The 14,897-nt window shown below is 39.4% G+C and overlaps 1 protein-coding gene across 1 annotated transcript; it reads right to left on the reverse strand.

The window, feature by feature from the left end:
- Positions 1 to 299: 299 nt before the first annotated feature.
- On the reverse strand, positions 300 to 9,129 carry LOC142140245 (SH2 domain-containing protein 1B-like). Its single transcript, XM_075198069.1, has 4 exons — positions 8,816 to 9,129; positions 6,764 to 6,827; positions 4,401 to 4,587; positions 300 to 645 (listed from the first exon to the last, which is right to left on the reverse strand). The coding sequence occupies exons 1-4, from the start codon at positions 8,947 to 8,949 to the stop codon at positions 590 to 592; spliced, it is 441 nt and encodes a 146-aa protein (XP_075054170.1). The 5' UTR covers positions 8,950 to 9,129; the 3' UTR covers positions 300 to 589.
- Between the last annotated feature and the right edge of the window lie 5,768 nt (positions 9,130 to 14,897).

Below are 14,897 nucleotides of genomic sequence, written 5' to 3' on the forward strand. Positions count from 1 at the left end.
GCATCCAACTGCATCTTCTACTCTAACCTGGGCGCTTATATGCCTTCCAGTCAATGACCTGCCTTCAGTTATCTTTAACAATGTTTGCAGATTTATTGTCAATAGGGAGATACTGTACTGTTTCATTTAATGATAGTTGCTAATAATGATAATGAGTTGATATTTTTCTAGATTTTTTTATGTTCTGATCCCAAAAATTTTTCCAACTACAAATTTATTTAATGTAAGATCATCATGGCAATCAATACAATGTTTGTGCATTAATCATATAAAAATATACATGTATATATATAAATACATAAATGAAAAATAATGGTTTATTAACAATTCAAGACTACAGTTCAGATGCTGCTATTTATAAGTTAATGAAAACTTGTCCATAGTACAGAAATTTATGCATTATATTATAATTTTTCAGGTTCTGTTTCAAGTGTATCCTTAAAAAAAATATAACGGCATGACCAGAATTATTTTTTTGACTCGCGCAGTCCCCAAATCTGATCTTCCGTGGGATCCTTTGAAATACATCATGTTTGTATTGATAATTATTTACTTGTTCAAAATGATGTCTTTCTTTAAAATGTATTTCCTACTTGTTTGCAGTTGGAGAAGGTAGGACTTGCACATAGTCTCTTTCATCAACCTCTGAAATAAATGAATACAATGAGCGTATGGTACTGGTGGTATTCTGGTATCACAATTTTACCACAAGACGTATGTATATATGTGTAGTATACATTTGTATCATGTTTTACCTTCTGGACTTATTTCTTTAAAAGAGTGTATTTTAAGAACATAAGTTACTTTAGCAAGCAACATCCTATCATCATTAATAGCATAAGGCCTAAAGTATCCAGATAACCACATTGCATAGCAATCTCTGCATAGTTTTGATAAACTGGTAGCAATAATTTGGTTTTGTGTCAATAAATTGTAGCTTAATGAGGGGTTATTCTGTGAATAGTAGTAAGGTGTGAGAATCTGGGGCCTGATTCATTAAGGATCTTAACTTAAGAAACTTCTTATTTCAGTCTACTGGACAAAACCATGTTACAATGCAAGGGGTGCAAATTAGTATTCTGTTTTGCACATAAGTTAAATACTGACTGTTTTTTCATATAGCACACAAATATCAACTTTAAATTTCAGTGTACAAATAAGCTATCAAGTATTTGTGTGCTACATGAAAAAACTAAGTATTTAACTTATGTGCAAAACAGAATACTAATTTGCACCCCTTGCATTGTAACATAGTTTTGTCCAGGAGACTGAAATAAAATGTTTCTTAAGTTAAGATCCTTAATGAATCAGGCCCCTGGTCTCTGAATATGAGTTTTACCATACACATGGGTTCAGCCTGCTTTGCACCTTCACTTTAGTGGAGTTCCATTCAATCCACATGGGCTATAAGACGGAAAAAATGCTACAAGCTGAATTATGCTCTGACGAGTACTTGTCTCCAGTGTTGATGGTCACCCTGTGGGTCTATTATACTTTGTAAAGTTCTGTTTCAGATTAACTGTGCTGAATGGAACACAGGACAAGCAGAGGGGCAATGTGACCTGTATACCTGTGTGGATGAACCCTAAGATACATCAGAAATGTATTCGCTCCTATAGCATACCTTCCAACACTGAGGGACTTCAAAGCAGGACAGACAAAGAAAAGGGACCTTTCTGCTTCCTCATGGTGACATGTCTGCGTCACAATGGGGGGGCATGGCTAACCCCTGGGAGAGTGCCTAGCACTCTGATAGCTCTAGACCGCCCCTTTTCCTCTTACCCTATCCACAAAATACTCTTTCATTGCCACGTGCACCAGTGTCTGGTGTGCATGTCATGCGTTCACCGCTATTCTGCTATGCAGAGCAGCAGTGAATGGATTTACCTCCCAACATTATGACCCGAGCGTGACAAAGCTGACAGTGGGTCTGAGCCCATGAAGAGGGACTGTCCCGCCTAAATTGGGACAGTTATGAGGTATGCTATTACAGTACAAATGTTGTTGTAATTATTTAGGCTAGGTTTACATTGTTTATGTGGTGTGATTGTGTTGAATGCAAATAAACAGCACTTTTGCTTAAAAGTTGTCTAATGATCTATTAGAAAGGTTTCTATGATAAGTGATACAAGAGCAACAGACTGTACGGAACACTTTGCAACTCATGGTCAGACATTAGTATAGCATTTCTCATAAAGGATTGTTGTAGTAGTTCAGTCAGCTCTAACAAGATGTAATAGCATATGACATGATTGCACAGCACTATTGTTTGAAACAGGGCAAAAGACGGATCCATAGTAAATACATAAAAAAAAATTGGACTCATACTAAAGGATATATTTAATAAACTGCGGGTTTGAAAAAGTGGAGATGTTGCCTATAGCCACCAATCAGATTCTAGCTGTCATTTTATAGAATGTACTAAATAAATGACAGCTTGATTCTGGTTGCTATAGGCAACATCTTCACTTTTTCAAACCCACAGTTTAGTAAATATACCCTAAATGTACATAAAAAGCCAGTACCATGCTAAATATACACAAACAGCCAGATCCACACTAAATTTATACAGACACACAAAGATCTTGCTGGGTCCACTCCACACTGAATTCACACAAAACCAGCCAGATCCACAATAAATTCACACACATTTACACACCGGGATACACACTAAATTCACACAAAAAGTCAGATGCAAAATAACACACACACACACACACACCTTGCCAGATACTGAATTTAACCAAAGCCAGCCAAATTCACACTAAAGTCACACAAATACACCCATCTCCATACTAAACTTATACAAATACACACAGATTCACAAAAACTCAGACAAACAAACACACAAGGACCTTGCCATATCTGAATTCACACTAAATTCACAAAAACACAGCCAAATCAACACTAAGTTCATACAAATACACATGGATCCATACTAAATATACACAAAACCACCTGGATCCACACTAAATTCACACAAAACTCACAAGGATCTTGCTGGATCCACACTGAATTCACACAAAACCACCCAAATTTGCACTAAATTCATACAAACACACCCAGGTTCACACTAAATTCACACAAAAAACACGGCTCCAAACTAAATTCACACACACACTGGCAACTAGGACAAATTATACAAACACACGCAAATCTACACAAAAAGTCAGATCCACATTAAATTCACACACACCTGGATCCACACAACAATCTGGATCTGTACTAAATTGACACAAAAAGCTGGATCCACGCTAATTTCACACACTCAACCGTATCCACACTAATTTCAAGCAAAAAGCCAGATCCTCACTAAATTCACACACTCACCCATAATCATACAAAAATTTGGATCGACATTAATTCACACAAAAAGCCGGATCCACGCTAAATTCACAGAAACATACCAGTATCCACACAAAAAGACGGATCCACACTCAATTCACATAACTACACCCAGATCCACACTAAATTCATACAGAATAGCACTGATTCTGCTGCATATATTTGTGCTTGTGAATTATTCATGGTTCCAACAGAATCTGTTTATTTCAGTTAGTTAGGCATTAATGTAATTAAGGTATAGATTCTGGTGTGTTTATGGGAATTGTGTATGGATCCAATAGGTTTTATGATTCTTTATGTCAATTATTATTTTTTTAACTGAGCGTCTATTTGCATGAGGTATGGATCTGGCAGCATCTGCGTATGTGTGTTTTTATAGTAGATCCATCTTTTTGAGTTAATTTAGTATGGATCCAGCATGCTGTGTGAATTTAGTGTGGATCCAGCTTGTTGTGTGAATTTAGTGTGGATCTGGCTTTTAGTGTGAATTTAGTGTGGATCTGGCTTTATCTGTGAATTTAGTATAGGTAAGGCTTTTTGTATGGCTTTTTTAGAATGTATCTGCTTGTTTGTGAGAATCACGTTTTTTTGTGAATTTACTATGGATCTGGTTATTTGTGTTTGGCTTTTTGTGTGAAGTGAGCGTGGATGTGGCTACTTCTATGCTTTTAGTGTGGTTCTGGCTTTTACCTACACCCTTATTGTTTATGCTTCCTTTTCATATGTTGGGGATGTTGTCTGGTTTCTGTTTTGCAAATTCAACATTGTTTTTGAACACCCATATGTACATAGCCTAACTTTTTATAGGTTTCACAAATTAAGATATAATTAACACTCTATCAACCTCCCTATATGTGTTTCAGGTTCAGTGACTTTTTACACCTAAGATTACAAACTTATATGAAAAAATGTATCCTAACTATTTTAAAGTATAATGCAGGGTGTCCTAAAAACAGATTATTCTTTATTGTATAAGACCTTCCACATTCATTTGATATTATCCATTCATAGCTGAAATCTTTATTATATCATATAATATTCTCCAATATAATTACCTGCATATGTGCCCTCTGGTTCAAGTCTACACTTTAAGGAACCTTTGAACCTAAAATGAATCTGCTCAGGTGACTCTTTGTTAACAGGAAAAGTCAGAGAATGAACCAGTCCTTGATTAGGATTTTCATAACTGAATATGAGATCCTTGAGGTTTCTAAAGAACTTTTCTTTAACTCCTTCCGCAGTCTAAAGTGAGCAGATAATATAACATTAACTGTGTAATGGTGATGTGGATAACACACAGGAACAGTATGATGTATATTTACAGTTTTTTGATGGAAATCCTAAAAAATAATAGGCCTGATTCATTAAGGCATGGAAAATGAATGTATTGTGTTTGTTTTTTGTTTTTTTTAAAAAACACATAATACTGGCATACAAATGTCCGTATTGAACTAGAAGCGGATCTGAAGAAACATTTCTTGTTGAATATGGTTCTAGGTACATTCTGCATAAGCGGCACTTGCTGTATTGACATAGACACAACACTCTGTAGGATACGTATAATACATATCTGGAATATAAAGTCCCAGCAGAACGGACAGAAAAGAGTATTCAGTTATTGTCAACTGTTAATAATATAGGGCCTGATTCATTAAGGAAAGTTAAGCAAAAGTAAGCAAGTAAGGCAAAACCATGTTGCATTGGAGGGGAGGTAAATTTAAAATGTGATGGCAGATTTATATTTGGGATAGGGCATGTCCTAGATCAACATTAAATTTCAGTGTACAAATAAGCTAGCAAATATTTGTGTGCTACATGAAAAAACAGCCAGTATTTTCTTTATGTGCAAAATAATAAACTCATTTGCACCCCTTGCATCGTAACATGGTTTTGTCCAGAACACTTAAGTAAGAAAACATTCTCAATTATTTGCTTAAATTTCCTTAATGAATCAGGTCCATAGTCATTAATGAAAAAACATAAATAAAATTAATTAAATTGTATTTAAGTTTTTTCCTCCAATGAACTTGCATCAGTATGTTCTGAATGTCTACAGTACATAAAATGCATTTTTAGAGTTGTTCTTGATTGCAAACACATGTTCTAGCATGCATATGCGACCATCATCACTATCACTTGATACTTGATACTTACACAGCGCAGGGTGGAAATGTATGTGAATCCTTGGATTTAATAGCTGGTTGACCCTCCTTCGGCAGCAATAACCTCAACTAAACGTTTTCCTGTAGCTGTGGATCAGACATCGGTCTGGAGCCCATATGCTGAGGCGTATTTATTACAAGTGGCATATGTGCCAGTTTACATCAGATATACATATACCCAGATACACTCATACACACAACCAGGTCATAAGGATAAGAAAAGTTATTTAACATTTGTTTTGATAGCAAAAAACACATTCACTATTAGGGTTGCTTTAAATTAAAAAAAAAACACTATAAAAGAGCAGATATAATATTCCTTCTCACCTTAGAATACATTTAGCAAAACAATTCATTTTAAAATATGCCCACAAAATCGTATAATATATGTATATATAATATATATAATATATAGATGATCATTGAAGAAAGCACTGATCATGATCATTGAAGAAAGAAAGTGCTGGCAACTGCCATCATCATCAGCGTGTACTTGCACAAGTCCAAACAAGCTCTTAGTGTACTCGGCCTATGTTAGATCGCTCCCGTCCCGCGTCTCAAGTCACAAGCAGGTGTAAGTGTCAGATGTGAGCACATTGGCATACGCGCATAAAAGTGTGGCTTATTTTTTACCCCTAAGCAGCAATTGAGTTTAAGACACCACAAGCAAGTAATCAAGCCTGCAAGAACAGGTAGGAGAGAACAGCAGTCTGTTAACCACCCCAATATTGTTCGGACATTTCCGATTTTGGGGATTGGCCCACGCTGTCAGGTCTTTGTCACAACTGCAGGGACATATGGGAGATATGTCTACTACTCTGTTCCCCAAACAGTGGAAATCCACCACTATGCCTCTGCCTCTTAATAGTATATGAGTTATTTGTTGCTTTTCTAAATGTCTATAGACTTTTCTAAGTAATACCCCCCATGCTCTTACAAGCTCTTACAAGCTCTGTTGTGCATACAGTGTGACCACAGCCGGATTCATGATCATTGATCATTACTGTAGAGATAAAACAAAGTAACACGCATTCAAATAAAGCCAGTATGTTATCTATTTAAATTGTTGTCAAAGAAAAGAAGTAAAATTAATAATGCTGTATGTTTTAAATATTTGAAAACACACAACATGGGAAAATGTATTTTTCATTTGCTGAATTCAATAAATGACATACAGTATAGAATAATGATAATAAATAAAAGTAAAAAAAGCATGAAACAAGATTATGAATGTATATGGAATGTAGTTGTCTTACCTGAATCTTGTATAACCCATTACTATTTTGAAAAATTCTGTATGTATAGATCAATCTTCCAAACCTATCATTGCAAAATTGATTAATTAGGCTGGTACATTACAATTAGCAGGTTTTGCAGATGCTTTAATGTTTTATTTTTTTTTTTGTATTTCTTTACAAAATAGACACACTTGTCAACATGTCCACCTTGCTGCTGAGTAGAGGCATTTAAGCATACCAAGAACAAGACTGCTGGGTATTCGTGTATTATAATCCCCATCATTACATTTTATAAAACATTGATTATAATGTCATTTTTTATATTTTAACTACTCATATTCAATAAATAGAGAGTAAAAATAGCACTCAAAAATATACTATATGTAAAATTGTATTGATAAGTTGGTTTATTCTGAAAATTGAAGACATTTCTAGGGACAAATCCTTAAAACCTGGGACTGTCCTGGGAAATTATGAACAAGTGACAACTATGCTTTTTAGATGTGACAATGAAAATCCTAGGTTACAGCAAAATATGCATAGAGCTTTAATGGTCAATAATAATCCTGTTTCCGAGAGTGCCAAAACATCAGGAATTGTAATATTTGTAAACTATTTATATTTTGTATATACATATAAAGGGATAGGGTTAGGTTGAAACATACATGTGTTTATATTTGAAAGAAAATGATACTGAGCTCACTTTACTGCTGCAAGAAGTTGAGTGCAGTGTTCTTCCTCTATGTACAGCTTGACCCTGACAGCTAACACCATGTGATAGTGTATCTATCTATCTATCTGTCTGTCTGTCTGTCTGTCTGTCTGTCTGTCTGTCTGTCATCATCATCATCATAATCATTTATTTTATATAGCGCCAGCAAATTCCATAGCGCTTTACAATTGGGAACAAACATTAATAAAACAATACTGGGTAATACATACATACAGAGAGGTAAGAGAACCCTGCTTGCAAGCTTACAATCTATACCGTACCTAGTATTTTTTTCCATTTAAGACTATTGTCTAACGACTTAAATTTCTACACTTGATTGTAACACGTAATCCTCCCTGAAAATAAACATTCATTGTCATCATAGAGCAATCTGTAGTTCTGATTGTATTTAGATATTTAAATAAATGAAAACAATAGTGTCTATGTTTCCTCTGTACAAACAGACAAAAATGAAAAGAGTTGCCTTTCTGTCCACAAGCTCATATCCAGGACAACTGTTATTGTACTGTAGTAGAACATAATCACAAACATAGACTCATAGCCGATATTGCGCTTGTGAACACCAAAATACACAGGGCACTTTCTCTTTTAGAGGCAGATTCAATTAGCCTTGAGATGTTTCTATGCAAATTACCGGCAAATATAGTACAGAAAGCTTTGCTAATTCTTGCTCATAACTTTATGAGATGCAAATAAAAATTTGCAAATATTTTAACCATAAACATACCATGATGACAAATGTTGTATTGTTTCTACTGATCACCACGTCTAGTTGAATCAAACTCTTAGAGCCACCAATTCCCGGCGCTTTGCAGCCATTTTTTTAAAACGGCATTGTTTCTAAAGACAAAGCCCATCAGGTTTGTCTTTAATAAAATTGCTGTTTGAAGAAAATCACTTCTGCGAAACCGCCGCATAGTAAAATTTACCCCTTAGTCTCTTGCTATGTAACAGACTTATTTTGTTGATAAACTTACATGTCAAAACACTCTAATACTCTGTATCAAAGCACACATTGCACATTACACACATTGTTAGAATGGTGAAGATTCTCTCTTTTTTTCCTCTCCATCTAACAGACCACACTCTCATAATGTTCACTATACACAACTTATAAGAAAACTTACTATGCTGAAGTGTTTTTTCGGGTACATTATGCAACACATGTTCTACATTTCCATGCATGTGATTTATACAAAACTTTAAGATCATTGCATTGAGTGGACAAGTGGAGTGGAGTTATAAACATCTATGTGTATTGTAATAAATTATGATTTGCTTATAGTCCTGTATGCTTCCCCACAAATTTAATCAATACAAAATCAAGTTATACTTACAAGATACAAAGACATAAGGCTCCAGAAACTGATTCGCTGTCCCTTAGCAAATAACTTCCATTCTTTCCATTTCGTAGCAGAAGATTTTCACCAGTTTGCTTACTTATGCTTCCATGGTAACACGGAAGCTCCATTTAATATGAGGCAGAATTATTTGTTATGAACAGCTTTTTGGTTGCATGGGGTAGAAAGAAATGTGTATATTAATTTGCACGTAGTAGTAGTAGAAGTGATCTCTTTTGTCTGACCAATGACGTTAAAAGTGTATTTATAACTTATTACAGGAAATGTGGCACTGGTGTCAAGTTTCCAAAGTGACCACAACCTAGCAAGAGGAGAAAATTAAGTCAAAACTGTATACAAGCAATTGTTTCTTACAGAGTTGTGTAATAATTAAAGCAGAAACAGAAATAGTACTGATAATGTTTAGTCTAAAGTAGGGATGAGCGCGCTCGGATTTCTGAAATCCGAGCCCACCCGAACGTTGCGGATCCGAGTCGGATCCGAGACAGATCCGGGTATTGGCGCCAAATTCAAAAGTGAAACTGAGGCTCTGACTCATAATCCCGTTGTCGGATCTCGCGATACTCGGATCCTATAAATTCCCCGCTAGTCGCCGCCATCTTCACTCGGGCATTGATCAGGGTAGAGGGAGGGTGTGTTAGGTGGTCCTCTGTGCTGTTTAGTTCTGTGCTGTTTAGTTCTGTGCTGTTTAGTTCTGTGCTGTTTAGTGCTGTGCTGTGCTGTTTAGTGCTGTGCTGTGCTGTGCTGTGCTGTGCTGTGCTGTTTAGTGCTGTGCTGTGCTGTGCTGTGCTGTGCTGTGCTGTGCTGTGTTCTGCAGTATCAGTCCAGTGGTGCTGTGTGCTGTGCTCTGTCCTTCTGAGGTCAGTGGTGCTGCTGGGTCCTGTGCTGTGTCCTGTTCAGTCCAGTGGTGCTGTGTCCTGTGCTCTGTGCTTCTAAGGGCATAGTTATTTCCCCAATATTCCCCTGTGTTTAAAAAAATAAAAAAAAGTTTTTTTTATAAAATACCAAAAACTACTTTAATATTTTTTAATTACCACAAAATTTTCACAACCAATCCTGCAGTATAAGCCCATTGGTACTGCAATATTACCAAGTTCACACATTCAGCAGTAAAAGTCCAGTGGTACTGCAATATTACAAAGTTTACACATTCTGCAGTATCAGTCCAGTGGTGCTGTGTCCTGTGCTCTGTCCTGCTGAGTTCCGTAGTGCTGCTGGGTCCTGTGCCGTGTCCTGTTCAGTCCAGTGGTGCTGTGTCCTGTGCTCTGTGCTTCTAAGGGCATAGTTATTTCCCCATTATTCCCAAGTTTGTAAAAAATAAAAAAAAAGTAAAAAAAAATAAAAAATTAAAAAAAATAAAAAATATATAATAATTATAACCAAATTTGCAAAACCAATCCAGCATTATAAGTCCATTGGTACTGCAATATTACCAAGTTCACACATTCAGCAGTAAAAGTCCAGTGGTACTGCAATATTACAAAGTTTACACATTCTGCAGTATCAGTCCAGTGGTGCTGTGTCCTGTGCTCTGTCCTGCTGAGTTCCGTAGTGCTGCTGGGTCCTGTGCCGTGTCCTGTTCAGTCCAGTGGTGCTGTGTCCTGTGCTCTGTGCTTCTAAGGGCATAGTTATTTCCCCATTATTCCCAAGTTTGTAAAAAATAAAAAAAAAGTAAAAAAAAATAAAAAATTAAAAAAAAAAAAAAATATATAATAATTATAACCAAATTTGCAAAACCAATCCAGCATTATAAGTCCATTGGTACTGCAATATTACCAAGTTCACACATTCTGCAGTATCTTGTGCTACATATAATGGAGACCAAAAATTTGGAGGATAAAGTAGGGAAAGATCAAGACCCACTTCCTCCTAATGCTGAAGCTGCTGCCACTAGTCATGACATAGACGATGAAATGCCATCAACGTCGTCTTCCAAGCCCGATGCCCAATCTCGTAGTACCGGGCATGTAAAATCCAAAAAGCCCAAGTTAAGAAAAAGTAGCAAAAAGAGAAACTTAAAATCATCTGAGGAGAAACGTAAAGTTGCCAATATGCCATTTACGACACGGAGTGGCAAGGAACGGCTTAGGCCCTGGCCCGTGTTCATGACTAGTGGTTCAGCTTCACCCACGGATCTTAGCCCTCCTCCTCCTCCCCCCCCCTACAAAAAATTGAAGAGAGTTATGCTGTCAGCAACAAAACAGCAAACAACTCTGCCTTCTAAAGAGAAATTATCACAAATCCCCAAGGCGAGTCCAAGGGTGTTGGTGGTTGTCAAGCCTGACCTTCCCATCACTGTACGGGAAGAGGTGGCTCGGGAGGAGGCTATTGATGATGTAGCTGGCGCTGTGGAGGAACTTGATGATGAGGATGGTGATGTGGTTATTGTAAATGAGGCACCAGGGGGGGAAACAGCTGATGTCCATGGGATGAAAAAGCCCATCGTCATGCCTGGTCAGAAGACCAAAAAATGCACCTCTTCGGTCTGGAGTTATTTTTATCCAAATCCAGACAACCAATGTATGGCAATATGTAGCTTATGTAAAGCTCAAATAAGCAGGGGTAAGGATCTTGCCCACCTAGGAACATCCTCCCTTATACGTCACCTGAATAACCTTCATAGTTCAGTGGTTAGTTCAGGAACTGGGGCTAGGACCCTCATCGGTACAGGGACACCTAAATCCCGTGGTCCAGTTGGATACACACCAGCAACACCCTCCTCGTCAACTTCCTCCACAATCTCCATCAGATTCAGTCCTGCAGCCCAAGTCACCAGCCAGACTGAGTCCTCCTCAATACGGGATTCATCCGAGGAATCCTGCAGCGGTACGCCTACTACTGCCACTGCTGCTGTTGCTGCTGTTAGTCGGTCATCTTCCCAGAGGGGAAGTCGTAAGACCGCTAAGTCTTTCACCAAACAATTGACCGTCCAACAGTCGTTTGCCATGACCACCAAATACGATAGTAGTCACCCTATTGCAAAGCGTATAACTGCGGCTGTAACTGCAATGTTGGTGTTAGACGTGCGCCCGGTGTCCGCCATCAGTGGAGTGGGATTTAGAGGGTTGATGGAGGTATTGTGTCCCCGGTACCAAATCCCCTCGAGATTCCACTTCACTAGGCAGGCGATACCAAAAATGTACAGAGAAGTACGATCAAGTGTCCTCAGTGCTCTTAAAAATGCGGTTGTACCCACTGTCCACTTAACCACGGACATGTGGACAAGTGGTTCTGGGCAAACGAAGGACTATATGACTGTGACAGCCCACTGGGTAGATGCATCCCCTTCCGCAGCAACAGCAACAGCTGCATCAGTAGCAGCATCTACAAAATGGCTGCTCATGCAAAGGCAGGCAACATTGTGCATTACAGGCTTTAATAAGAGGCACAACGCTGCCAACATATTAGAGAAAATGAGGGAAATTATCTCCCAGTGGCTTACCCCACTTAGACTCTCATGGGGATTTGTGGTGTCAGACAATGCCAGTAACATTGTGCGGGCATTAAATATGGGCAATTTCCAGCACGTCCCATGTTTTGCCCACACCATTAATTTGGTGGTGCAGCATTACCTCAAGAGTGACAGGGGTGTGCAGGAGATGCTTGCGGTGGCCCGCAAAATTGCTGGACACTTTCGGCATTCAGCCAGTGCCTACCGCAAACTAGAGGCACATCAAAAAAGCTTGAACCTGCCCTGCCATCACCTCAAACAAGAGGTTGTGACGCGCTGGAACTCCACCCTCTATATGCTGCAGAGGATGGAGGAGCAGCAAAAGGCCATTCAGGCCTACACAGCCACCTACGACATAGGCAAAGGAGTGGGGATGCGCCTGAGTCAAGCGCAGTGGAGACTGATTTCCGTGTTGTGCAAGGTTCTGCAGCCATTTGAACTTGCCACACGAGAAGTCAGTTCCGACACTGCCAGCTTGAGTCAGGTCATTCCCCTGATCAGGCTGTTGCAGAAGCAGCTGGAGAAAGTGAGGGAGGAGCTGGTAAGCCATTGCGATTACAGCAAGCATGTAGCTCTTGTGGATGTAGCCCTTCGTACGCTTTGCCAGGATCCGAGGGTGGTCACTCTTTTAAAGTCAGAGGAATACATTCTGGCCACCGTGCTCGATCCTCGGTTTAAAGCGTATGTTGTGTCTCTGTTTCCGGCGGACACAAATCTACAGCGGTGCAAAGACCTGCTGGTCAGGAGATTGTCCTCTGAAGAGGACCGTGACATGCCAACAGCTCCACCCTCATTTTCTTCCACATCTATGGCTGCGAGGAAAAAGCTCAGTTTTCCCAAAAGAGGCACTGGCGGGGATGCTGATAACATCTGGTCCGGACTGAAGGACCTGCCAACCATTGCAGACATGTCTACTCTCGCTGCATTGGATGCTGTGACAATAGAAAAAATTGTGGATGATTACTTTGCTGACACCATCCAAGTAGACATGTCAGACAGTCCATATTGTTACTGGCAGGAAAAAAAGGCAGTTTGGAAGCCCCTGTACAAACTGGCTCTATTTTACCTGAGTTGTCCCCCCTCCAGTGTGTACTCGGAAAGAGTTTTTAGTGCAGCGGGGAACCTGGTCAGTGAGCGGCGAAGGAGGTTGCTTCCTCACAACGTTGAAAAAATGATGTTTATAAAAATGAATAATCAATTCCTCAATGAAGTACAGCACTGCCCTCCAGATACTACAGAGGGACCTGTGGTTGTGGAGTCCAGCGGGGACGAATTGATAATGTGTGATGAGGAGGAAGTACACACTGTAGGGGGAGAGGAATCAGAGGTTGAGGATGAGGACGACATCTTGCCTCAGTAGAGCCTGTTTAGTCTGTACAGGGAGAGATGAATAGCTTTTTTGGTGTGGGGGCCCAAACAAACCAATCATTTCAGTCAAAGTTGTTTGGTAGGCCCTGTCGCTGAAATGATTGGTTTGTTAAAGTGTGCATGTCCTATTTCAACAACAGACCTCTCAACTGCAGCTCATCCCTCCTCTGCGGGGATAATGTCTCCTGTGCTCTGACACGTCACTCTGTGTACTCTCAGCCTCAGGATCTGACACTACAGCTACCATGCCTCTTGTAGCAGCCCTCACTCCAGGGCCTCTTCCATGTGCAGTGTCCCCCTCTCTCTTGGGTTCACTATAGTGGCATGGAGTTCTCCCCCTCATCCAGGGCACACATTCCTTGCCCTGGCTCAGTCACCACGCTCAGACTTCCAGGCAATGCTGGGGGAGCCTGGGAGCTTCCACCCCAGGTCCCCAGCTACAACTCTCCTCTCCTGTGTCTTCTCTCTCTTTCTGACACTTGAAAGATCGTGCCTTTAAATGAAAAAGTCAGTCTTCATTGCACGACTATGTGCAAGTGCAACAGGGACATTTTTTTGGGTTTACAAAGTCAAACAATAACACTACGACCCTGTCTGTCTGGGGTCTGTCAATGACGAATTGTCTGGAGCATGTTTTGAGGAGGTATTGTGGCCCCGGTATCAAATTGGGTACCGGGGCCACCACACTACGCAGTCAAGATACTTGTTTGGTGGAATTCAGACCAGTTGAGGGTTTTATTATTATATTGTGTGGACCACTCTATCTATACCACACTACAACTCTATACCACTCTATTTCCTACTTTAATTCTATTTAATTCTATTTCCTACTTTAATTCTATTACTAATTAATTACCATAAAGAGGAACAAAAAAAACCAATTTTACCAAAAGTATAATATGACTTAGACTTACAAACACTACACTTGAAAGATCGTGCCTTTAAATGAAAAAGTCAGTCTTCATTGCACGACTATGTGCAAGTGCAACAGGGACATTTTTTTGGGTTTACAAAGTCAAACAATAACACTACGACCCTGTCTGTCTGGGGTCTGTCAATGACGAATTGTCTGGAGCATGTTTTGAGGAGGTATTGTGGCCCCGGTATCAAATTGGGTACCGGGGCCACCCCACTATGCAGTCCAGATACTTGTTTGGTGGAATTCCGACACGTGGAGGGTTTTTTAATTATATTGTGGCCTCGGTACCAAATTGTGTACCGGGGCCACCACACTACGCA

The sequence above is a fragment of the Mixophyes fleayi genome, chromosome 2, assembly GCF_038048845.1.
Source record: "Mixophyes fleayi isolate aMixFle1 chromosome 2, aMixFle1.hap1, whole genome shotgun sequence".
Taxonomy (NCBI): Eukaryota; Metazoa; Chordata; class Amphibia; order Anura; family Limnodynastidae; genus Mixophyes; species Mixophyes fleayi.

What these genes read in the sequence shown, in the direction of transcription:
- LOC142140245 (XM_075198069.1), bottom strand. Translation starts at nt 8,949, where the DNA reads ATGGAGCTTCCGTGTTACCATGGAAGCATAAGTAAGCAAACTGGTGAA. An exon ending in GCCTTATGTCTTTGTATCTT is followed by an intron (nt 6,828 to 8,815) that starts GTAAGTATAACT and finishes TTGCAATGATAG; the next exon opens with GTTTGGAAGATTGATCTATA. An exon ending in ACCAGAGGGCACATATGCAG is followed by an intron (nt 646 to 4,400) that starts GTAATTATATTG and finishes CATTTATTTCAG; the next exon opens with AGGTTGATGAAAGAGACTAT.